The following is a 26,166-nucleotide window of genomic DNA, read 5'->3' as shown; positions in this document are numbered from 1 at the left end:
CTGTCATCAATCGTTTACCAAAAGATCGGAAGGTCAACAGTTGTTTCCCAGTCCATGTTTGAATCCTTCAACTCTATCCTGTCAATGCAAGTACCAAAGATCTTATCCCACAAGCGAGTCTGCTTGCCATAGTTACCGCTTGCCTTCCAGCCCTTTCGATGGTGAAGATCATGGTCTTCAATCACAAGCTCAGCGTCAAGAAGACGAAGAAGCCAGCTAAGTGTGCCGGGAGGTGATGTGTAGACTCGCAGACCGCTATGGCCACCCAGCTCGGTAAACATGATATACTGGTGGCAGATCCACCACTCGTAGAAGCCCATGGGAAGACCCATGAACTTGAGGGAGAAGTAAGTCGCGAGCGGGATGACGGCGATGTCGAAGATCTCCTGTTCGAAATCGGCGTAGAGTGTCAGGAGCGGGTTGGGGTGCTTGGTCAGGTGATGCGTGCGGTGGTATTTCCAGAGACTGCCGACCTCGTGCATAAGTCTATGGTACCAGTAGAACCAAAAGTCAAGAACGATGCCGTACAGGCCAATTTCGAGTGGGAGCCAAACCCAGCTGATGGATGAAGGGGCCTGGGCGGTGCGGTAGCTGAGGAAGACAGTAAAGATAGGGCGAAAGCTAGAGGTGGCGATGAGGCTTTTGACGACCTTGGTAACGCCGACATCAGGCACGCCGTCTCTCTCATGCACATCTCCATCCAAGAAGCCCGTCTGGTGACCGACTCGGCGAAGAGCATGGAGCTGATGCACAGCGGTAACCTTGAAGGCAAGACTGTAGAAGAGAAAGGCTTGGAGGGGTGTAAGGTTCTGCCCAGTGTATAGCACATAGGCGTGTTGTATAGCCATCGGAACGAGTGCATGCACAAGCACCCAACGATGCAACTGCCACTCTGGAGTATAAGGAACTTTGTCTCGCTTCTGATGCACAGGTACGTCTTTGTCCAGGGCGACGTGGTGAATACCCAAGATCTCAAAGAACCAGTGCGACCATGTCCAGTTATTTTTATCGGCTCGGCGCCAGGTCGACTTCATAGAGTCTTTCGGGTTCTGTCTCGACTTGAGGCTGGTAGATGGATTTGCGTCGAGACGTGACGAGTTGGACTCGTACACGGCAGTTGAGGATCGTGAAGCCATTTTGCGTGTATTGTAAACAAAGACGAAGATGGGATTCGATTATCTTGGTCCGTTGAGGAAGTCGGGATTAGTCTTTATATAGTTAATCATGATGGTTGGATGCCACATGTAAATCTGGTTACATTTTGCCATCTGGCTGGCTTAGTTTCTGTGTTCTTTAGTGGACTCCACCTACGTAGCTAAACTTGGACTACCGTGTTAGTCGATTAGGTCTAGAGTTGCCGAGGTTCTGCAGATCATCAGTGCACATGTCAATGGACACCCCTAATTCGGTACTGGTTTGCGATGGGGGAGGGGCATCAACGCTGGCCTGATCATGCGCACTATGGTGCTTAGACTGTCAGATTGGGAGAATGAAATGATCGCTTATATCTAGGTAAAACCTCGGCAAGATGCCAGAAGTTGAGGGATTTAGATATAGAATTTCCCCTCTTCTAGAAGAAGGATAATATATAAGCTTTCTAATAATTAAGAGTCTTATTTGCAAGAAAAACTACTATAAATATAACCAAAAAGGAAAGCCTAGTGCTCGCTAAAGATATTTAGAACGATAACCAATTAGATAATTAGGCTTAAATCTAGCAACAAGTAGATCAGCTAGTATAAGGCCCTAAAGGTTAAATTAAAGAATAAAGATCTATAGGCCTATATTAACCTAATGGCATCTAATAAGCCTACCCTTAAGGTAATTACACCTATACCCCCTAATATATTAGCAGTAAGATAGTAAAGTGCTATAGCCGCCAGAGCGGTAACTACTATAAAAGCATTATCTTTATTAATATAAAAGATAGCTATATAGGAAGTTAATCCCTTTATTATTAAACTAGATAGAAACTATACTAAATATAAAATATAGACTTAATAAATACTATATCTTACAGAGAAAGATTACTAAATAGTTACTATAATAAGGGCAATATATAAAATATATCTAAAGAACTATAAGGACTTAAAGAGGAGGATATCTATTATTTAAGATTAAGTGCTAAATATAGTAAATAAAGGGATTATAAGGTACTATTTTTTAGAAGATAATACTTTAGTAAAATAGGTTTAATCTCTCTATAATAAGTTCTCCTTAATGCAAATAGAGTAAAAGCAGAAGGCTTACTAAGCATATAAAGAAGTCTTAGTAAAACCTATATGCTATAGATATATAACCTATAAAGGAGCAAGTAATTAGCTTAAGTAATAGAGGACTTTAATTAATAAAGCCTAAAATATAGGCCTATAAGAGGCTAAAGAGATAGATTAGTGGTTTCCTAATCTTATTATGGCTTTAAGGTTAACCCTACTAAAGTTATAGGTAAATGCCTATAGTATTACCTAAATAAATCATATTTAATCTAATACTCTATCTATTAGTATAATAGCAGCAGATATTTAGCTAGTATTAGTATTACAGCTAGATATATAAAGAGCTAAAGTAAGCCATAAAGCCTTTCTAGTTAAATAAGGGGAAGAGGCTAGAGAAGACTAAAATACCCTAAAGAAGCCTAGGCAAAAGGAGCAGAAAGGAAAGAAGTATCCTCACTAAGGACCTAATAAAGATAAGGCAGGAAGATATAAAGCATGCAAACTGAGGCATACCTTATTAAACTGCTTTTATACTTTCCCTAAAAAGGCCTATATTAGGTTTAAACCAGTATAGGCTTTTGCTAATTAGGCATAAAGAAGGATAAAAGAAAATAAGGAAGGTATAGCTAATTAAATCAGAAAGCTAAAACTAGAAGGATTAGCCTAACTACATCCAGTCAGCTCTGCTTAGCTAAATGCAGGCCTAATAGTAGCTAACCATTACCCCCTAAATAAAAGTATATTATTAGATTTAGGAGTAACTATATATATATTTAGGGATACAAAGTAAATAAAGAACCTTAAGGCAGTAGCCCTTAGGGACTTCTTTTAGTTAAAAGTAATATAAGTCTTAATAGAGAGATATAATAAAGTGTAAATTAAACTTAAGTTAAGTAATAATATATTAAGAATACTATAACTCTATAATATAGCCTTATATACTATATTAGCTATAAACCTAATATTATTTATTAAGCTAAGAAAATAAGGAATTTAGTAGAATATAAGCCTAGGAAATAATTATCTATAGCATTTAGATAGAAGTAAACTTAATAAGGTCTTAGAGATTAGAGGGCAATAAGTGCTTAAATATAAGTATTCTCTCTAAGACCTAAAACCAATATAAGCTAGATTAGCAGTAAATACACTTCCTATCCCTCTAAAACGGCATATATATATAATATAAACTAAAAGAAAGCTATTAAGAGGTAATACCTTAATATAGTACCTAAAGTTAGGCCACCTAGGGCTAGAGGCTCTCTAATGCCTAGCCATATCTGTAAGAGGAGTATAAATAAAGTTAAAGATTTTAATAGAAATACAGCAAATAATTACAGTTAACTGTAATATATATAGAGTGGTAAAAGCTTACTAATTAATATACTGCACTCCTTAAGAGTCAGTTTAAGTTATAAGTCTAGGAGATTAAATAGCTATAAACTTCTACCCTATATTACTAAGATATATAGGCTATAGTTTAGTATAGATATTTATAGATAGAGCATTAAGATTTACCTAAAACTATTATATAACTAATTAGATAACCTCTGCCATCCTCTTAGCACTAAAAGGCTTCTTAAATATAATAGAAGTATAGTACTTTAAGAAAGTAAAGGTAATTAAATATAATAATAAGATTATAATAACCTATCTATAAGTATATACTAAGATAGTTTAGTAAGAAATATAATATAAACTATTTACTCTAAATATATAGGCTTAAAATAGTAGTATAGAAAGAGTAGCTGCAATTATTATCTAGAAAAGCAAGGCAATAAAGGCAGGTATAAAAATTCTAGAATACCTCTAGCCTAAATTAATAAAGGCAGCTACCTATCTCTATAACTATATACTATCAGTTTAGAGATAGTATAAGTCACTATATAAGATATTTCACTTAAAGTGTATAGCTAAGCAGTTAGTAAAACCAGACCTATTATACCTTAAAGTATATAGATATAAAGTGTTTACACTAATAAAAGATATATAACTATAATATAATAGATTATATTATTAAACCCCTAGAGGATAGATTAAATACCTAATAGGATATATATTAAGTAATTCCTATAGGATCTAGAACCCGTTAAATAAAGAGGTATTCTTAATATAGGATATTACCTTTAATAAATACTAATACTTTAACAGAAATATAGCAACCCTTTAAGATAACCTACAGGCCAAAGACCTAGCGGCAATAGAGAAATGAATTAAGGAACTAATCTTACTTTAGCAAACTTAGCCTAATCTATAGTAAAGGCATCTAGTAAATAAAGAATTAAATAAAATTACTAATAAAAATATAGAATTTATAAGCCCTAAAGCCAATAACTTAGTGAAGATAGGCAAGGAATCGGAACTATATACCTAGTTTAGATTTAAGCTATTACTAATACCCCTAGAATTACCTCTATTAGGTTTCTTCTATATAATAGAAGATAACCTAAAGGTAAAGAGAGGTAGTAAGCCAGTAAGTAGAACCCTTACTAAAATATAAGTAAGAAATTATATTCTATTTAATATAGTATTCCTGGCAGGAACGCTATAGCATAAAATATATATAGGCACCTAATAGAAGACCTAAGGTTATAAAAGTTAAAAGAGTCTAGCCAGCTTTAAGAACTTGCTAGAGAGAGGGAGCTTACCTTAGCCTCTAAACCAATTTAGTGTAGGAAAGTAAGAGGCCTAAAGGGATAGAATAAGCTCTATACTAGGCAAGGAAAAGGGGCCCTATATCGGTATATATTAGAAGCTCCTAGAGAGGCTCTCTAGCTTATATACTAATATAAAGAGTTATCTATACTAGAATATAATCTAGAAGGCAGAAAAAGCTTATTTAGAGAGCTATAAACTCTCTTAATTATAAATAGAAGTAGCTAAGACTACAGTAAAGGGTCACTAAATACTTAGATATTACTAGATATATATCTATAAGTTAAATAAACACAGAAAATTCCTAAAAATCAAGGCAAGATTAATAGTCTAGGGAGACTAATAGGCAAAAGATAGCCGAGATACATATATAACTACACTAGCCGGAATGTCTTTTAGGGTTCTAATAGCAATTGCAACCAGATTTAACTATAAGATACTTTAGTATAATGCAGTTAATACATTTATATAATTAATATTAGATAAAGATATATATATAGAAATGCTAATAGGTTACTGAAAACCTGGTATAGTCCTTAAGCTATAAAAGGCATTATATAGACTCTAAAGGTTACCTCTTTTATGGTAAAAACACTTTAAGAAAGGTCTATTATATACAGGATTTCATTAAGTACTTAGCAAAAACTGTTATTAGGTCTAAGGCAATATAGTATTTTTCTTCTATATAGATAATTGCGTCCTCTACTACCTAAAGGAACAAGAAGAAAAGGCAAAAGATCTAATAAAGAAGTTACAAGAGATATATTATATCAAAGGAGGCAAGACCCTATAATAGTTCTTAGGCATTAAGGTCATAAGGGACAGACCGAACTGTCGCCTATGGCTCTCCTAAGCTGTATATATCGATAAAATGCAATAATTACTTCCAGACCCCCTACCAAAATATAGAGCAGTTATCCTAATGGCATAAGAAGAGTTATTACTATATACTAAATTATTAAGCCTAAAAAGCATAAATAGTTACTAATAGAAAGTAGGTACTATTATATATACTGCAGTAATAACTTGCCTAAATATTGCCTTTATAGCTAGCCAATTAGCAAGATTTAACTAAAACCTAAGACTATAATATTATAAAGCAGCAGATAGAGCACTATAGTATCTTACCTAAACTAAAGACTTAGCCCTTTAATTTAAAAGTAATAATAACTTTTTAATTAATAGGTTACTAGTAGCCTTAAATATAAGCTTTATTAATAACTTAATAGACCATTAAAGCTTATAGGCCTTTACTATATAACTATTTAGAGGAGTAATAAGCTAGTAAGTAAATAAGTAAGATACTATAACTACATCTACTATCAAGGCAGAATTACTTGCCCTATTATAAGCAGCTAAAAAGGCTATCTTTATAAGCCAGCTTATATCCTTATTATAAGTCAATCTAGAAAATAAGATCCCTTAGCGAGGCCCTGCTAAGCCACCAAAGGTAACTATTTAATATAATAACTTACAAACTATTTAACTAGTTAAGAAGGAATTAATTAAGCTATACATAAAGCTATAATATATATAGATCTATAACTATTAGCTAAAATAAGAAGTAGCAAATAGGACAGTAGATATAATATATACCCTATTAATTTAGTTAATAGCTAATAGCCTAACTAAAAACCTTATCAGTAAGAAATTCTAAAATTTTCTTAAGTAACTAAGGCTTGCTAAGATTATAGCAATTAGATAGCAAATAGAAATCATTTTAAATTAGGTTATATAATAAAATAAATACCTAAAAGATTTAATTTAAATTTATTACCCCTAAAAAACCACTAAAGTATAAAAGAGATAAAGCCCCAGCAAACACTTATATAACTAATGCTAACTATATAATAAAGACTAAAAAACTAAAAACCCCTAGCTAAATTACTTAGAAATGTAAGAAAGCTTAGTAGTGCCTTAGCGATAGGTAGGAGTAGACTGGCCAGGATAACTAATAGAAGTAATACCAGTAAAAGCAACTAAAACGTTAAGAATGGAGTTATTTAAATACTTATTAAGTAGAGTATAAAAAGCCGGCTTAGCTTTAAATACAAATAGAAGTTTATTGTAAGTCCCCTTGCCCTCAATAGAAACATCCTTATAGATATTTAGGCAAAGGATCGCCAAATAAAGGCAGGTTATAGCAGAGATATTATAGATATAAAAAGGCATTATAAAGGTAACCTAAGCAGATACTTCCTTAAGAGTAAGTTTAATATTACCCTAAAAATAGGTTAGCTAAGAAGTTAGAAAAGCCTTAATAAAAAATATATAGAAATAAGGCACTAAAGTGCCTAAAGGTCCTAAAAAGATATAATATCTTAAGACTAAATTATAGCAGCTAGAGTGCTGCCATTACTAAAGGCAGGATTATATATATAGTTAGTAACTACTTACTAAGCCGCGCTATAAGACTTAATTACAATATAGGCCCGCTAGACTTAAGTAAAATTAAGTTCTTTATCAGTAAAATAATCCTAAAGGCACTTAATTGCCAGGTAATAAGCCTAAACTGCACTAAAGTACTTATAAGAAACTGGCAAAATATTAGTAAAGACCTAATAATTAAGATAGAGAAATATATATAAAGCCGCACTTCTTTTAGTTATTAGCATAGAAAACATAACACTTTAGTAAGAGGCTGGTATAGCATTAGAGAGAGAGATCATAATAGATATTATAGATACAATAAAAACATAAGATCTTACTAAAGGACTAATTAATTAGCTAAATCTCTAGATTGTAAATAAACTCTTGGAGAATGTTTATATAAAAGTTAATATAAAATATAATAATAAAACTATTAGAAATTATAACTAAAGAATTTTAAAGATAAATAAATAAAATATTAATAAGAGCTTGCTAAAAACTAATAATTTTAGTAAGGCAGAAAAATATAAATACTAAAATCTAGTTACTAAAATAATATAAGTATAGACCACCCTATAATAGTTTACTAATATCTTGCCGAAGCAATATAATATAATACTCAAATCTTCAAGACTAGTATATTACTATTAAAATTATTATATACTAAAGAGAGATATTAGATTAGGAGAATAAAATAATTGCTTATATCTAGGTAAAACCTTAGCAAGATGCCGGAAGTTAAGGGATTTAGATATAGAATTTCCCCTCTTCTAGAAGAAGGACAATACACAAGCTTTCCAACATAGACAGCTGAATATCCTCTTTATCGCCTTCTATCTTATCGATCTAATGGGCACGACACCTCAAGGGAAACATGGATAGCAAATGGGCAGATACTACAGAAGGCCAAATCGACATCTATACCAAAATTCATCTTTTAGTAGGCCAACCCTATACCATATAGTACTATAGTTAATATTCCTTATAATTTAATATAAGCAAGGTAAATATAGGTCTAACTAATTATAGCCCTTTACTTAAGAGGGTTATATAGCTTTATATAACTTTATAATAGTTATTATTAATCTTAAGTTTAGCTTTATTTTTATCCCCTAAATCTATTATGCCTTATAAGATAAGAAATCCCTACTTTTAGTATATTATATCTATCTATAATTACCCTTTATAACCTAATATATGCCTTATTAAATTTATATACTTTAGAGCTTTATTTTTATTCTATTTTAAAGTAATTTAAAGTATATTCCCCCTTTAATTTTATACCTAAAGCTAGACCACTAAGGCGCTAGGCTTTAGCCTATATTAACCCTTTCCTTACCTTACCTTTATACCCTCCTATACCCTTATATTATATTAATTAAGGTTATATAATTAAAGGCTTTATTTTTATATCTCTTTTATCTTTTATTCTTTATATTTTAGCGCACTATATAAGTAACTTAAGGCTAATATCTAATTAGAGGACCTATCTAAATATTATAAAGACCTATATAATTCTATAATATTATACTTTCCTGTAAAACCGTAAAGGCTAAAAGAGAGTACTTAGCCTATAAAGCTAAAGAAGCCTATTTTATAGAAAAGGTTAAAGCTAAGTATATTACTATAGAGAAGGCTAAAGCTAAGTATATTGCTATTAAGAAGGCTAAAGTTAATTATACTGCTATTAAGAAGGCTAAAGAGAAATATATTACTTTTAAGAAAAAGCTTAAAGCTAACTGTATTACTGCTTAAAAGAAGAAGGCTAAAGAAGCTTATATTACTGCTAAGAAGTTTAAAGTAAAGTATACTAAATTAAAGTAATATTATAATAAGCTTATAGAAATGCTTATTTATATTAAGAAGGAAATAGATAATAAAGCTCTTAAAGAGAATTATATTATTAAGAAAGAATAACTTAAATATTAATTATATATCCTTAAATATAATAATAATAAAGACTATAGAGCTATAAAGGAAGCTCTATAATATAACTTTAGTAACTATACTTTTAAGTATTTAGCTAAAGAGGTTAATAGGATTTCTATCTTTACCTTTAACTATAAGGCTAAATGCCTTTTTATAAACCTATAGTTAACTATTTAGGTATATATAAATGTATTAAAGAATTATTCTTATAAAGGCCTTATATATATAAAGTTTAATAAAAATAAAGTAAGATATTTAATTACTTTTTATTTTATATTATATTATACTAATTTATATAGCTTCCTAAAAAGCCTAACTTACTTTTTTTATATAAAAAGAAAGGTAAAAATCTTAAGGTTAAGTATATACTTAAATTCTTATTATAGAATGCTAATACTATACTTTACTATTTATATAGATTTATAATACCTAAATTGCTTTTATATAATAAGTATATATTTAGTAATAGTACTTTTACCTATTACTATATTATAGCTCTATCTAAAGGCTATATTAATTGCCTCTAAAACTATTTAGAACTAAACTGTAGCTATATTAAGGATATATACTTATAGTGCCTTATATATCTCTATACTAACTTATTTAATAGCAACTCCTAAAAAGTATAAGGCTATATTTAATGCTATTTTTATTATTAGTAATAATAGTAGCTTTTTATTTAATAGTAAAGAGGACCCTATAGATATATTAAAGGACTTTATTAAAAAGGAGTGTTATAGACTCTCTCGATTTTTCTATAAGGTTATTAACTATAAGAAGAAGAAGAAAAAGTCTAAAGGTAAAAGTAAGTTTAAGTCTAAGAAGGCAAAGGGCAGTAAATAAGGTATTTTAATTCTATATATAACTATTTAAAATAGTATTGACTTCTTTTAGCTACCTATAATTAGTTTTTAGGTCTTTATTTTTATAAGGATATAGCTTATAGGTTATAAATTATAACTAGTATTATAGGCATATAAAGCACTATAGAGCATTATAGGCTACTATAGATAACTATAGGGCATATAAAGCATTATAATACCTAGTAGTAAAAGTTTAACGTTTTTATTAACTTACTTTATTAATTAATTATATCCTTAAATTATATCTGTAATAGATATATATATAGATCTTATAGTACCTTATAGTACCTTATAGTACCTTATAGTTCCTTATTGTAAGTAATTTTAAATATTTTTTTTAATATTACTAGCTATAGTTAGTATAGTATGCTTATATACTATATCTTAGGGCTATATACTGTAGCGTAAGGCTATATATTATTCTTTACAGTTTTATCTTAAGCCCCTTAATATAAATTTATTTTCTTATATTATATTAATCTTTCTTTTAACCTTATAATAAGCTCTAAAGGGCACTTCCCTATTAACCTTAATGCTTTCTATATTTAAATTAAATAATAGAAGTATTATAACTAAATAACTGCAGATAATATTATATAGCATATTTTAATTAAGTTTAATATTTCTACCTTTTATAGAGTATTATATCGATATCTTTAGACTTAGCAGTTAAATTAAATAATATTTAATATAACCTAGGCCTAAATAGAAGATATTAAGGCATTATAAAATTATATTAAAGAGCTTTTCTTTAAAAATATTCTTAAGGATAAAAATATCCTTTTTTAGTTATAAAAGAAAGGCTTTATAGTAACTAATAGGAGGCTAATTAAAATATAATAAAGCCTTAGCCTTTTATAGCATTAGACCTTTAAGCAGAAAGAGAAATAACTTATTAAATTATGCCATTTTTTTAAGAATAATACCTTACTAAATACTAAGCTACAGTCATTTAGTTAAATATATCTCTATACCTATATTTAGTAAAAATAGCTATCCTTAAGTTAATAGGCACTATATAAAGTATTTTATAACTTTATATTTATAAATATAACTAATTAATAGAATATAATATAATACTATTAAACTAAATAGATAGTATTTAGGCCTAACTTTATTTAGTTAATTAATACTTATAATAAGTTAAAGGCATAAGGGATTAAAATATATATATTAATTAATATATACTTATAATATATTATATAGCTATATATTAGTATATTAGTTAATATATTATAAAGTATATTTAAGTAATACCTTTATATTCTAGAGAATTAAGAGAGTATACCTCTTATTATCTAATTAGATTATAGTAATAAGACTCTTATAATAACTAGCGCTTATTTTTACCTTTTATAAATGTAAAGCTCCCTATAGGCTACTATAGCTTAGCAGATATAATTCTATAATTATTAAATATATAGTAAAAGTATATATAATAAAAAGATTAAAAGTTAATAGCATTAATTTAGTGATAGTTAAGTAAGGCATTGGCGTATATATATACTAACTGCTTATAGAAGTATTTTAGAAAAATTATAGCTAATAGGCATTTCTCTATTAATTTTATTTTAAATTAAATTGCTATTTTATATCTTTTTATACTAATTATATATATAGAACTCTCTAAATTTATATATATATAGGATTTGCATTATATTTATAAATAGTATAATAGGCTATATATTCTTTCTGGTTAGCCTTAAGTCTTATATTATTAGCTAGAGATCTGTAAAATAAGGAGTTATATTTATTTAATACTATTTAATTAATTATAGCCTCTTAAGGAGCTTTTTAAATATAATAATATTAATCTTAATATATATTTGCCTTAAGATATAATTATAGTATATAAAAAGATTTTTAAAGGGTAAATCTTTCCCTAAGATACCCCTAAGAACCTAAAGCTCTCTATATACTTATATCTATAGGCATAATTAAAAGTATATATACTTAGCAGGAAATAGCCAGCTATTAGTCTTTTAGAAACACCTATAGGTAGGATTAATTATATATAGTCTTATTTAGCTATATATAATATTAATATATAGCTACTTAACTAAAAGACTTAAGGTAATATTAATTAAAATAAGATTAATTATAGGGTTAAGAGCTAGCCTTATACTATTCCTTAAACCTTTATAGTAAGGCCTTTAATTATAAAAGGTGCCCTTTAGCTTTTTCCTAATTTTATTTCTCTTTATCTTCCTTACCTTCTTAATCCTTATTTAATATTATAGATTAAAGAAATGCCTTAAATATATTTAAATCTTTATATTATCTCTCTTTTTTACCTTTTATCTTTTTAGCCTTAACCTTAACCTTAATTTTAGCTTTAATATTATTTTTCTTCCTTTTATTTTATATAGGTTCTTTCTTATTTTTTATCTCCCTTTTAATCTTTATTATATACTTTAAAGTAAGTATTTTAGTTTTTGCCTACTTAATTGCTTACTTATTAGGCTATAAGGTATTACTATCTTTTAAATTATTTTATATATTAAAGTATAAAAATATAAAGGAAACTAGAGCTTTAGCCCTTATAGAAAGTATAATATTTATTACCTTAAAAAAGTCCTTTAGCTATAAGGTCTTATAAATAGTATCTTTATATATAATAGATCTATTTAAATATATATTAATAATATAGCTATTAATAAGCTTCTACTTTATTAATAAGAACTCTTTATAGCAGCTTAATATAATAAAATAAACTATTTTATTATAAGATAAAAATATAAAGCCTAATAGGGCTATAATCTTACTTTTAATATTTTTACTTTTAACTTTTTTATTATACTTTAGTATAGAAATGCCTAAAATAACTTCCTTAAGGTATCTTAAAGTAATATAAAATATAGCCTTTAATTTAATAGTAATTATACTCTTATAGCTTATTACTGTAATATTATACTGCTAGCTTTTAGTAGCTATATTAATAGTATTAGTATATATAATAGAAATTAATTATATTTATTTAATTTAAATTATTATTAAATTAGACTTAAAAGGGCTACTTACAGTAAGGTTAATAACCTTAATAGCTTTAATAAGTGGTTATTAATAGAATAGGTAAAAACTAGCTTCTTTAAGGGCCTTTAATTCTATATAAAGTTTATTATAGCTGCAGCTAGTTTTAGGGCAGAATTTAGTATAATCTATAATAATAAAAGTGAAAGTGGATAGTTTGGCTTTAAATGGCATACTATAGGCTTGTATAGGTATATATAAGAGAGAGGGCTATAGCCCTTAGTACAGGCCTTAGTCTATAGTGCTGCATTATAGCAATAATATTTAATATAACAATATTATATTGCCTAGAAGCCTAAAGGGGCCTTTAGTGCTACATTAGGGTAAATAGAGTAAAAAAAATCCCTTAAGATGAATTTTGGCATAGATGTCGATTTGGCCTTCCGTAGATACCGCAATTCCCCTTTGCCCGGGAAAAAGGCGCATACCAACACAGTCGTCACTCGAGCTCGTTTGAGCGATCCAAATATCGCACATGCTGAGATTCTTCGTTCTTGCCACTCGGGCCCATGGCCCAAGCGCGAATCTGTCTGTCACGTTCTAATCGAACTTTCCAGTTGATGCTCGGAGGGTTTTCAGTCCTTCCATTACCTTTGACGTGATGATCCACGTCATCAAAGCAACACTGGATCTAATCTACTAGCTGCACCTTCTGTCATAGCACGTGTCAAGCAAGCCCACGAAAGCGAGGTGCATCATCTCATGCTTGAGAAAGGCGAAATAGAGTGCGCTCCATTGCGGGTACTAACAGTTCATATCGCAAGCTAAACTCAAATAGTGCTCGGGGTCGGCTCACACTACCGACCAGATGGTCCCACTACTGGAACTAGTACAGCAAATGGTTACGGGGCAGATGTAACCTCTTTAGGTTTGTTCCTAAGCGGGAAACTGTCAAATACAAGAATCTGTTGGGACGAACCCTTGTTCTGCTACGAAGACGCCGTGGCTGGTTCTGTGGCTAGGGTTGAACTTTGAGTGGCTGTGTTCTGTCCTCTCGAGGCTGACAGAGAATTTGTGCTGCTATGTATGAGTCGCAGACATCGCATCACATGAATAAGCTTGTGCTACCTGATTAAAGAACAATGTCGGGCTCCGTCTGTAAAGTCCTGTACGTACCTTGCCTTCCGTATAGCTCCACCAATGAGAAGCATCGGAAAAAGGATGTAACGGTTTCCGGAATAGCCCCGCTATCACTACATGTTCATGACACGACTTGGCTTATCTTTCAAAGCCTTTGAGGGTCCGAGCAACATGTCTTCTCTTGAGAGGTTGCCACCTGAAATTCTCCAAGAAGTTTGTAACCATCCACCAGAGACTTATCGTGATACTGACCGCGTATAGATCGTGTCGTATCTCCACGATGGCTTTGAGCGTCATCACTTCGGTGGATACGATCCTCCCCTAGGCCAGCACGAGGTAGCAGGGATCAAGCGACGCTCGTACCTAGCATCTCTACGCGCCGTAAATGGTCTGTTCTACGACGTCGTCACACCAATCCTCTTTCAGCACGCCATCATTTACTCTGGCAGTGTCATAACAAGATGGGGCGTAACCGCCGTGACCAGCAGCGGCGTTACGGGTACTGCGCGTCTTGTGAAACTGTCAAAGAATCCTCAACTTCGCGAAATTGTACGCCGGCTGGAAATCTGCTTGAAAATTCGGGGTCCGAATGATTTCCAAGATTACAAACCTGTGATCGAGGAGAGAGACAAAGACTTGGAGTACATTGCACGAATGGGCTCGGTAATTCATAGCGCATTGCCTAGATTCACGAATCTGAAGATTCTGAAGCTTAACTTTGAGGACATTCCTTATAGTTACGGTCAGGAGTTTGATGACCCAGGTCTGAATACTTGTTGTTGGGTTCAAGACACTGAGAACTTTTTCGAGTCCCTCGCCACAGCTCTCTTCAGATCTGGGCTCAATAGTTTGGAAGAACTCGACCTCTCCCTTCCGCTCGCATATGACTTTGGGCATTTTCTCGAGGATGACGACGATGGGGGACCTTACTCTCCACAGGCATTCTTTAAACGGCTCAAGCGTCTGAGTGTTCACTATGGACACTGCACCGAGGAAGATGAAGACTTGGAATTTCGGTATAACCAATCTAATCAAATATTCGACAGATATATACGAGAGCTGATACCGCTCGCGACAAACCTAAACACCCTCAAGGTGAAAGGTCCCGATGTATTGGTGCTGGACTCATCAAGCCTGGAACCCTTGACCCTGGAAGTACTCGACCTGCAGAGCCTGTCTATAACAGGGGAAGCACTAATAGCGCTCTTTCAACGGTCCACAGCGCTACGAGAAGTTGTCCTCATGGGAGTCTACCTCGAATCCGGCACATGGGTCGACATCCTCACGGCCTTGAGCAAAACAACGCTTACAGAATTCTACATCGAAACATGTGGCTATCAAAAAGACGGCGAGACTATCCTTCGCGTGCCCGTTAACCCAACCGCCCAAGCCAAGCAGGACGATAGTTATGTCGAGACAAACCGTGCTGAAGACATCGACGCGTGTGACTTGGTGTTTGCGCGGGTCCACGAGAACATGCGGAAACTACACGGGAGTAGATATGATCAACAGGCGGCTGAGAAGAAGAGGGAGATTCTGCATGAGGATATTATTCGTAAGACAGGGTCGCTTGGGGAGTTTTGCAGAAGGTTCTTTGCGGAGATTGAACAAGAGGAGGATACTGATGACGATGAGGATTCTTCGGAGATTGAGTCTGAGGATGATGGGGAGAATATAGTTGACTTCCTTGAGATGGCTTTTGGTCAACGAACTGGAGATGTGGATGATGATCAAGATTCAGAGGATGACGAAGATGGTGTTTCTTCGGATTCAGGTTTATCTGACGATGAGTAGGCTTTCACTTTGTATGGACTGCGTTGATGGGGGTTTGTCTTGTGGCTCTCAGGATGCAAAAGCGATATAAGATTGTTTCAAAGGGGGATACATGGAATTCTAAAACTAGCTCCTTTAATCTCATTTGCTATATCAACGTTCGAGATCTTCTTGGTAACTAAAACATCACTAAGCCAGCGCCAACAAGCATACTGAACAGCACCGCAAAAATAGAGAAAAGCCCCCCATTTCTCAACAGACTGGAGGCTCCGTTATCATCGTCCTCTTCGTCCTCTTCCTCTTCATCGTCTTTTTCGTCATCATCGCTATTATCTCCGTCGTTACTTTCATCTCCACCCCCAGTTGGCTTCAGATCCGACTCCTTGTATACAAGTTTCACAGCAGGAAACCGTCTAGCAACTGCAAGTTCGTCATACCTGAATCTCGACTGAGTTTGCAAGACCGATATTGGCCAAATCGCTGACGTTGGCTCCGCCGTTACCGCTGAGTACAGGAATTCTGACACCTTGCTTCCCTCGACCGTGTAGACGGAACGCATCGCGCTTGGCGGTCGGTATCTAAAGCAGGCTTCTGTGTATGTTGCTGATTTCAAGGGCTTGATTGACGAGAAGCAGCCTTCTTCCTTTGCAGCAACCCAGCCACTGGTAAAGTCAGACAGCGGTATAATTTAAAGGAGCTGGGACATACCTAGGGCAGCAATACGCAAGCGTCTCAGAGGGACCCAGTGCATTAAACCACACTTGTTCAAGCGGCATATTCGGATCAACAACAGTCACGCCTGGCAACGTACTTGTCGTCTCCGTGAAGACACCGCTCCTCTCGACAGAACCTGTCTTGTTGCCATGTGCTAACGTACCAGCTGTAGTCCAACCCTTGGGAACAAAATATGCCGGGTGAATAATAGTCAATAGTGCCTTGACCTCCGTAATTATTGTAGTAGGAGACCACCTTGTCATAATTGGAGCCAGATGGGAGGCATTTTCCCATTGAAGTAACCTCGCATGTTGGGGCTCCGTAACTGACTGTTATAAAGTCGGGATGTGCAAAAAGGATTTGGTCTGTCGTTACGGTTGTGCAGTTTGTGGGGGGGCGTGTAGGTTGTTGTTAGTGGACCGTTGTTGGTGAGTCCAATGCCAAAATATTCAGTGATGGTTGGCATCGTGGATAGTTTGTAAAAAGTTCTGATGGCTTGTTTTAAGGTTAATTTTAAAGGTCTGTGAAGAGTGGGAAATAGCTTGATGCGAAGTAAGTAATGAGCGTTTGGCTGCTGTGCCTTACCATGCGACGTAGTAACGATGACCAATTGCAGAGGCTGTTGTTTCACCCCCTGCTTCTTTGAGCTTGCTGATAGCTTGAGAGATCTTCTGTCTATTGGTGGGATTCTAGTCTTTGTCATCTGACATTTTACAGCCGAGGCAACATGAATCAAATCTGCAATAATATGATATTTTCTATGTTAAAGATATGGAGGAAATCCTGCTTAGACTGTCTAGAGTTCCTCTCAATTGGGCATGAAATGACGAAAAAATGATAAAATTCCCTAAAGTTGTATAGAAACTTAGCTTGTCACGCCATCATTACCTTGGTGTTGGCAACAAAATACTCAAGCTCGCCACGGAGTGGCTTCAACTGGGTCGGTTCCAGTGGGCTCGCAACATCTACCCAATCGCAACCCTAGGGAAGCGAATCAGAACACTTCGAAACTTGCAATCAGGATATTAAACTCAACGATGTAGAATATAATGTCGGTTTCTCAGAGGCATGCAGCCGCTCACCTTTCCAAGTTGCACCAACTGCGGGGGGAGTCAGGCCAATAAGCGGTGGAATAGATAAGCAGCTGACTACAACTTGCATACAGCCAGTCTGACTGGCACGAAGACGAGGCTGAGCATGGAATTCCACTCGTCATATTTTCTTCTTTTCATGACATACCCGAACGATAGAAAATGAACGAACAGAATCCAAAGTCGCCGGGCGTGGGTTTGCTGGACGAAGAGGGCATTTGCATGCTGTCCCTCGATGGAGGCGGGGTACGCGGCTTATCTTCACTATACGTGCTCAAACGCATCATGGATGGACATAATGCCGATAGGAAGAGACTGGGACGAAGTGCGCAGAAGCCAGCGGATATCTTTGACCTGATCGGCGGGACGAGTACGGGCGGGTAAGGGTTGCCAGAAAGAACGTATGATTGCGCTATTGCTTACCAGCATTGCAAGACTGATCGCTATCATGCTTGGAAGGCTACAAATGGATGTCGACGAATGTATTTCAGCCTATAATGACCTAATCAAGGTGGTCTTCAACGAGAAGGCAAGGGTTCACCAGTCAAAGTTTAGCTTGCTGGGGCAGACGCAGGCTCGATTCGATTCTGGAGGACTCAAAGCGGCGATCGAGAAGACTTTGAAGGACAGAGGGCTATCGCCAACAGACAGTATGGTTGATAGCCGTGAACCTGACTGCAAGGTGTGAGTATAAAGCCCCGCCGATCAATTTCGCTTTCCCCATAGATCAATTCGTTAACTTCTGAAACCTGCTAGCTTTGTTTGCGCAACCTCAAAGCTCGATGCTGCTGTATGTCGATTCAGGAGTTACAGCAGCCATAAAAGCTCTGTCAGCGCTACCATCTGCCAAGCAGCTCGGGCAACATTCGCTGCAACCACTTTCTTCAACCCGGTCTCCATCGAGGGCATGAAATTCGTGGACGGGGCTCTCGGAGCCAATAACCCAGTCGACCAAGTTGAAGAAGAGGCCATGGAGATATGGTGTCCGGCCACAGGCAACCTGCAGCCACTGGTCAAGTGCTTTATATCAATAGGAACAGGCAGACTTCCAATATACAACATCGACGATCGAGTCGATAAGTTCATAGGTGCCCTGGCTAAAATGGCAACAGATGCTGAGAAGGTAGCAGAAGCATCGATTAAGAGGTGGAGGCAGCACTTTGAACAAGGGCGGTACTTTCGGTTCAACGTCGATCATGGATTACAGACTGTAGGGATGAAGGAGTACCGGAAGAAAAGGGAGATTCAGGCTGCCACCGATAGGTATCTGGACAGTCAAGTCCAAAGCTTCTGGGTCCAGAGATGCGTAGAGAACCTAATACTAAAGAAAAGTCCGTACTAAATAACTATGGGAATACAGGAGCTAATTATTTGCTTTGTAGGGAGTACTAGGCCGGATTTTGAACCGCTGATCACGGTATGTGCATTCGACTATCCCGAAAAGTCCCACGAAGTACTTATTTTTCTCAGCCACAACAAGATTTCGTGACTTCAAGCCCGAGTCCACAGGGTCCAGAAAGCTCTCAAGAAAATCAGTCTAAGCAACCTACATCTTGGGAGACAAAGTCACCACCACAGCCTTGCTACTATGTACCAACAAAGCTGCCCCCTTTCTCTATAGACAGGCCCAACTACCTCAAAAAATTGCAGGCCGCCTTCCCCCAAGATCAACACCAGAGAGCGGCAATTTCGGGGCTTCCCGGGTCCGGCAAGACCCAAATCGCAATTCAATTTGCAGAATGGGTTCATTCATCATACCCGAAATACTCTATCTTTTGGCTCTCAGCAGACAACTTCGAGGAGTCCTACTCGCGGATTGCACAGAAGTTGGATCTGTTTCGCCGCTATGAACATGAGTCCAAATATACGGATGCAAGAGTCCTGTTTCATCGTTATTTATCGTCAGAACGTCTTGGAAGGTGGTTCCTCATTATTGACGACGCGGATACCGACAATGGCCCATCAAGTCCTAGTGCTCAGCCCAAGAGTGTTTTCAGCGATCTACCTCATAACGAAGAGGGTAACATCTTATTCATCACACATTCGATGAAAGCTGCAACCGCCACCGTTGGAAATCAAGTGAACAAGGTCATCAAAGTCAGTGGACTAGAAATCCCAGACGCAATCTCCATTCTAAGACATTCTCTGTTCAACAACGGGCTGCTTTCAGATGAAGATATAGTGAAGGAACTAGATCCGAACTAAATGGCCTTCCTTTGAGTATTCAACTGGTAGCAAGGTATCTTAACAACCATGCCCATCTGACGATAGCCAAATTTCTGGAGTTACTGCGCAGCCCCGGCCAAGATGCATTTCCGTTCATCTCACAAAGTGCCGACGGGACAGGCGAAGGAACAGATTCCGAGGAATCCATACTCAAGAAAGCTATGAAATGCTTCGAGGCAATTCAGAAGGTCAATCCACGCACCGTGAGACTACTTGAGTTCATTTCTCAAACTGGATCATCCTCCATCCCAAGAACAATTCTTGCTGGTCCTGGAATCAAGGGTGGAAAGGCCGAACTCGAAGAGTCTATCGGTCTATTGTGTAGCTTCTTTCTCTTGGCTCCAAGGCAAGGGGGCAATATGTTCGATATGCCCACTATCATTCATTTATGCATCCGAGTATGGGCTAAACAGAAGAAAGCTTCCAAGGGCCTGACGGAAACAGTAACAAAGCGCCTAAATGAGCTTGTCCCGCCGGTGGATTGGTCGAAGAGATTAGCCTGGAAGACGTACCAGGCTCATGCTATCCGTGTCCTTAATAACTGTCAAGATCTTGATCTGAGACTGGACGATCGCTTTCAGCTTATGTGTAAAGTCGGATCTTGGCTCGTAAGGCAAAGAAACAGCACCCTAGCAATTCCATGGCTTCAGCAAGCTGTGGAATGGGTAAAGAAATCCTCATTCAAGTACTCCAAGCGGCGTCTTCGCATTGAACTCGACCTTGCAGAAGCCTATGCCGAAACAGGGCAGTCAACAAAGGCGATTCAACTTTCGGAAAAGGCATTGGCATTCCAAGGGAAGCATCTTCCAAGAGATGAGAGCAACTTGTTGGCGGTATCATGTGTTCTCGCAAAGTGCCATCGTTTTAACGGTGCGCCAAAGCATGAAATTGATCGCCTGGAGAAGCTCAGGAGAGCTGGCACTAAAAAGAGCGCCATGGACAAGTTGATACTCCTGGGTGAACTGGGGAAATGCTACAACTATGCTGGAGAGTATGAAAAGGCAGCTGAGAGTCTAGAGATGGGGATCGACGCAGCGGAAAGCAAAATCGCAAAAGACGACCCAATTCTCATTGCTGTCAAGAACCACCTCGCCTATTCATACGAGCACAAAGGCGAACGGAAGAAAAGCATATCCCTTCTAGAGGAGACTCTACCGATGCAGCAGCAACTCCTAGGCAAAGCACATTTCGACACCCTCAAGATTCAAGTATCCCTCATCGAGCAATACCTAAAGATCAAGGAGCTTACGAAGGCCATTTCACTTTTAGAAGACCTGGTACCTATTCAGAGGAAGACTCTTGGGCTGGTACATAAGAGGACTATGTCTTCTGAGAATAGTCTTGCGGAGTCATATCTTCAGAACAGAAATGTGTATACGGCTTTGAAGTTGTATGAGCATATGGTTTCAGTGCGTCAGAAGAATTTGGGGCCGGGTGATGAGCAGAGGAAGTGGGCGGAGGCGCGTTATGAGAAGTGTATTGAGACCTGGAAGTGGACTTGGGCCCGGAGATGATACTATCAAATGGCGAACAATTATTAGTTCATGTATTACGCAGATAGATGACCATAGATTTTGATTGGTCGTCGTGTGGCCTGAATTCATCAATGGCCCGTTTATGCCTCATTTATGGGATCTGTTGGTCGAACCTTGCACACAATCTCTGTTAGCCAATTACTGTCCAGAAAGCCGAGAAACCCCGCTTCTTGAAAATTCGACAAGAGATAACAATCGTCTCAGAAGTTAGCTTTTCCATCAATACGGGTCACATACTATTGTAAAGCTATTGTCGCAGCTCATCATGCCAGCCCGCTCACTGTATCTTGCTAAGTCCGGCGGAGGCGCGAACCAACGCTCTCATTTCGCCCTCTTCATCCCAAACGCAGAATATGATCGAGACACTATCAGTGAAGACTTCCGGTCTCTCAAGGCTATTGGAATAAGGATACATGTTGTGGGAGAACCTCTCATGTCTGGTTTTGCATTCGAGGTTCATAGGAACTACAACACTCAAGCCTATCCGGACCTGAAGCGGTTGGTCTTTCTTGGGAAGATCGACGATTCAATCCTTCACGAATATCCTGAAACTGAGTTTGAGATAAGAGAGAATAAACCAAGAAGCCTTATCGAACGAATTGCAGCATCGGTACCTCCGCCTCCCAAAGGACAAAACATATGTGCACCAATCGATGGAGTAAGAAGCCAGTTATAAAAGACGTTAAGACGACTAACTAACTTATCTTCAGGTGGATACAAAAAGATGCCAGGAGTGGACAATGGAGGTGCTGAATATGCTAGTTGAGAAAGAGTTGATTCCTTCAGAGTCTATAAGCATTGCTCAGAGTGAAAGAGATCCACCAACTAAGGGTATTTTTGGCTATAAGAATTAAGAGGTACAAGAGCATGGTAGTTTTGAGATGGAGATAATCTCGAATTTGGGTCTCCTGAAACAGCTTGCCAAATAAAGGTTTACATGTGGCCATCAGGTGACCATCACTCGTGACCTTCTGTTCCCTCCCTAATGACCGCTGCTGCTTCTAGCCTGCCCATTGCCAGAGGAAAATACCTCCATCGGTAGCCTATGGTCTCTTTTGCTTTTCTCAGATATTCATATGACGGGGTAATGCCTGCCTCCTCGTATGTACAAAATCCCAGATTCTCAGCAGCTAAACTAGTCATCATATGTTCGATATTAACGTCTTCGGTCTCCGTATTTTTGATACACTCCTTAAATGTGTAGAGATCAGTTCTATCGTCTCGTGGCTTACACAAGTCTTGCGAGAACCCGTTGAAGTCCACGTCAAAAAGCTGTTCGACATCATTTATGGGTAGTGGCTTTGGTGACAAGATGCACTGAAACGTCTGTCGAGCCCAGATGTCGTCCTCAGGCATACCAATTGCTGTCGGTGGCAGCCGGAAATATCGGATCTTGACTAAAGGTCTGTCAATTCTCGATAGCACATCCTGAGCTTGAGGAGTCGCCAGGATGCAGCCTGTTAGACTTCCGCCAATTTTCGAGAGCAGATATAATAACAAGAACTGCAGGTTGACTTCGTAGAATATAAACACGGTATCAGACAGGTGTCTAAAGATAGGAAGCATGGGCTGTCCCAAGCTAGATAGTGTGGACCCCTCAAGTGGAAGCGTTATCATAGGCCCAGTTCCACGTATGGAAGAAAACAGTGAAACGACTGCATTCAGATTCTGGCAAGTCACCGCCATATCTATTGCAATTTCCAAAGTTTCAGATACTGCATTTCGCGACACTTCTCCATCCACACACAGAGGATGCATTGAATCAGGTAACTTTTTTGATGTAATGAAAGATACAAGAAGATTGGTAAAGGCTGTTATCTTCCTGGCAAATGGCTGCAGGGCCTCATCATACAATATGCCATATTCGTGTGGATCCGCTCCAAATTTTATTAAGGTGGCAAACACTCTCTTAGACAACTTCTTGAAAGGGCTCCTAAAACGCCGTGGAGCCCATCCTTCAAGCAACAAACTGGTGGCCAGATCAGTCGAGGTTTCAGTTGCCAAACGGGAGATGACATAATCATCAAAGAGGTGCTCATCAGTCAAAAAACTGAAGAACGGGCTGGATGGTATCCAAAGATCCTCGTAAAGCCGTATATGTTTTCTGTCATACAATGGCCGAACGATGTCGAACATGTTTGTAGCCAATTGCAGGCCCTCATTTCCCCGCCGTTTTGCAAATTCAGTAATTATCTTGATGACAAGGGTGTCAGTGGATAATTGTTGCAGTTTAGATGTTATGATTATCACAGTAGAAATAAGGCCGTTTAACAATCGCGTTTCTGAGGAAATGTCGTTCAATGGTCCATATCCCAGAATGCTTTGACCCGCTTCTGTGTCTATCAGAAAGTCATGTGCAGTTCGATGAATGAATGCTACCTGGGCGAAAGCATTGCTATTGTCTCCTAGTCTTTTGAAAAGACGGAGATAAGCACCCTTATTCTGTCGTACTTCAAGTAACCCTGCGCACCGGCTTTGTATCGAAGCCTTTGTATCTTCGCACCTTTGTAGAATCTCAGCCAGATCCATCATGTTCGCCCTCTTCAGAAGTTTTTCTAGAATTTCAGGGTTCTCAGCGCAAGTGAACTGCAGTATCCACGGCTGGGAAATTCTATACCAACGCTGACTAGTAAAGATGAAAATGATTCTCTCTGGGTGCTGCAGGACATAGCGAAAGTATCTGCGAGCAGTCTCTGCATATACAGGGCTTTTTGCGTTCATCCTTTGCCACATGTCGATATATAAGTTCTCAAGATTTCCAGGGAGCGCATTGAGTCGTGAAATAAGCATATCTTCAGAGTCGACGTTCTCAATCCCTTCGATGATACTTCGTGTAGCGAGGTGGAGCCATAAAAACACGCCCAGCGCTTTATCGACGAGCTTATGACGCAAATGTCGGATGGTTTCTGAAGAGACTTGAATATCCGACGATAGTTTATGGAATCTCTTTTGTACAAAGACAAGCATATCATATCTTGTCAAGTCCTCAAGGAGAATCCCAGCAGCCTTTTTCGTCTTGAGCCACCTTACAATGCTTGCCTCAGGTCGAGTTGAGACACAAATCTTGATTTTTGGGTTGACTAACATGGCATCAATGGTCTCAAGAAGCTCAGAAAAGCCATCTTCGTTCCGGATCTCATCTAGACCATCAATGAAGATGCAGAGGTGTCGGATATCCACGTCTGCGAGATAATTCCAAACAATTTGTAGATCTTTCATCGCCCAATCGTGATGTTGCGAGTGTCGGGATAGAATATTGAAGTTTTGAAGAATACTCGGAATCAGTTGCTGTTGATCCTCAAGTCGTTGGTGGAGTAACGAGCACCAAAGACCTTTCAGACTCTTCTGCTCTTCTGATCCAATCTTCCAGAAGAAATATGAGAGAATAGTCGCATCGGGGTTCCATCTCTGCAACAATTTATTCGTTTGCTCCTGCTGTCCAATGAATTTAATCAGTGTACTTTTTCCGGAGCCAGGCTTTCCTCGGATGTAGAACAATTTGTCGGTTGATTGCAGCCACGTGTTTAACGAAGCCCATGATTGATGGATATCTTCCACAAGGCTATCATGATCTGAATCACTGCCATTGCCATCATCACCTGAAGCGTCCTCATCGGGTGAATCGTCATCTTCTAGGTTTTCGGCTTCTTGATCATCAGTTGCAGAGCCATCACTTTCTGAATCATAGTGGTACATGGTTTTCATATCTTCATAAGATGCAAATACTTGGTTAAAGCTTGCTTCTGTAGAGTCCATGATATCGTTGTAGCGATGGTTCATCAGGGGAGCTTTAAGGCTCTGAAGAAATACTTCACACTTCTTCTTTGTCTCAGAGGCAGTCCTGAGCTCCAAGGCTTGTTTATCCATGTGGGAATTGATGGCTACCTCAGCCCTGGCCGATTCTTTGACGATAATGTTGCGTGTTGCAGTGTGTTCTTGCTTCACGAGATTCTCCACGCCAGTGATACCTTGAGCGAGCTGGCTAATGAGAAACTGGACATCGATATCCAATTTACCGAATGATACATCTTGCTGCATGTATATCGCGTCGCTCTGTGAGCTAGAGTCGGCATATCTTAGTAAAAGGTCTAGGATTCCAATTATTGGGCTTACCATAGATGAGATGTAATCTCGGTAATTACGACCTGTTGGTACATAGAAAGCGACTCATGTAGAGCCTGTATCTTCTTCTGATGCCTGGAGGCTCTGAATGCCTTGCGGAGCGACTTGACAAGATCGCCCTTGGCCTGCAAGCCGGTTACGTACTGCACTTCGGCTTCCAGCTTTTTGGCAGCTTCTTTGCATTGTTTGGCAATATCTTGAAGCTTTGGGCTAGCAAATTTGGAGTTTGCGTTTCTCATATACTCGCAGCGAGTGTGTACTCGACCGATGGCTTCAGACATCTGCCCCGCATAGCGCTGAAGATCGTCTTGAGAAGTGGTGGCTCCATCATATGCATTTTTGCAAGCTACAATGACATCAGTTGCGAACGAAATGACTTGCAAGACTGCGCTCGCGGCGCCGAGTGCTTCAAAGCCCGTGAGCATTATGTTGCGCTCTAGAGTAATGATCTGACGCTCTGAAGTGAGGGGTAAAGAAGATGAAAAGTACGCAGCCTGATCAGGCTGTGCAGGTCTGATGTGTTGGGCTGAATCACGCTGACTAATGAGCATAACCAGTAACATGT

The 26,166-nt window shown here is 37.4% G+C and overlaps 7 protein-coding genes; 4 read left to right on the top strand and 3 right to left on the bottom strand.

The window, feature by feature from the left end:
• Positions 1 to 14: 14 nt before the first annotated feature.
• FFUJ_10341 (uncharacterized protein) lies at positions 15 to 1,136 on the bottom strand (the record flags this gene model as incomplete). Its single annotated transcript, XM_023569113.1, has 1 exon — positions 15 to 1,136. One exon carries the CDS (start codon positions 1,134 to 1,136, stop codon positions 15 to 17), a length of 1,122 nt encoding a protein of 373 aa, XP_023436373.1.
• A 13,175-nt stretch (positions 1,137 to 14,311) lies between these two features.
• Positions 14,312 to 15,934, top strand: FFUJ_10340 (uncharacterized protein; the record flags this gene model as incomplete). XM_023569112.1 has 2 exons in its annotated part: positions 14,312 to 14,353; positions 14,402 to 15,934. The coding sequence occupies 2 exons, from the start codon at positions 14,312 to 14,314 to the stop codon at positions 15,932 to 15,934; spliced, it is 1,575 nt and encodes a 524-aa protein (XP_023436372.1).
• Positions 15,935 to 16,091: 157 nt separating this feature from the next.
• On the bottom strand, positions 16,092 to 16,890 carry FFUJ_10339 (uncharacterized protein; the record flags this gene model as incomplete). XM_023569111.1 has 2 exons in its annotated part: positions 16,092 to 16,575; positions 16,622 to 16,890. 2 exons carry the CDS (start codon positions 16,888 to 16,890, stop codon positions 16,092 to 16,094), a joined length of 753 nt encoding a protein of 250 aa, XP_023436371.1.
• A 990-nt stretch (positions 16,891 to 17,880) lies between these two features.
• Positions 17,881 to 19,923, top strand: FFUJ_10338 (related to calcium-independent phospholipase A2; the record flags this gene model as incomplete). XM_023569110.1 has 5 exons in its annotated part: positions 17,881 to 18,098; positions 18,154 to 18,402; positions 18,475 to 19,049; positions 19,101 to 19,135; positions 19,189 to 19,923. 5 exons carry the CDS (start codon positions 17,881 to 17,883, stop codon positions 19,921 to 19,923), a joined length of 1,812 nt encoding a protein of 603 aa, XP_023436370.1.
• Positions 19,924 to 20,105: 182 nt separating this feature from the next.
• FFUJ_10337 (uncharacterized protein) lies at positions 20,106 to 21,458 on the top strand (the record flags this gene model as incomplete). The annotated part of the gene is made up of 1 exon (XM_023569109.1): positions 20,106 to 21,458. One exon carries the CDS (start codon positions 20,106 to 20,108, stop codon positions 21,456 to 21,458), a length of 1,353 nt encoding a protein of 450 aa, XP_023436369.1.
• A 286-nt stretch (positions 21,459 to 21,744) lies between these two features.
• FFUJ_10336 (uncharacterized protein) lies at positions 21,745 to 22,333 on the top strand (the record flags this gene model as incomplete). XM_023569107.1 has 2 exons in its annotated part: positions 21,745 to 22,137; positions 22,190 to 22,333. The coding sequence occupies 2 exons, from the start codon at positions 21,745 to 21,747 to the stop codon at positions 22,331 to 22,333; spliced, it is 537 nt and encodes a 178-aa protein (XP_023436368.1).
• Positions 22,334 to 22,436: 103 nt separating this feature from the next.
• Positions 22,437 to 26,164, bottom strand: FFUJ_10335 (related to small s protein; the record flags this gene model as incomplete). XM_023569106.1 has 2 exons in its annotated part: positions 22,437 to 25,539; positions 25,593 to 26,164. 2 exons carry the CDS (start codon positions 26,162 to 26,164, stop codon positions 22,437 to 22,439), a joined length of 3,675 nt encoding a protein of 1,224 aa, XP_023436367.1.
• Positions 26,165 to 26,166: the final 2 nt, after the last annotated feature.

Source organism: Fusarium fujikuroi, chromosome FFUJ_chr10 (genome assembly GCF_900079805.1).
Source record: "Fusarium fujikuroi IMI 58289 draft genome, chromosome FFUJ_chr10".
Lineage (NCBI taxonomy): Eukaryota > Fungi > Ascomycota > Sordariomycetes > Hypocreales > Nectriaceae > Fusarium > Fusarium fujikuroi.
Note: the sequence above shows the minus strand (reverse complement) of the source record. Positions and strands in the feature narration are given on the sequence as shown.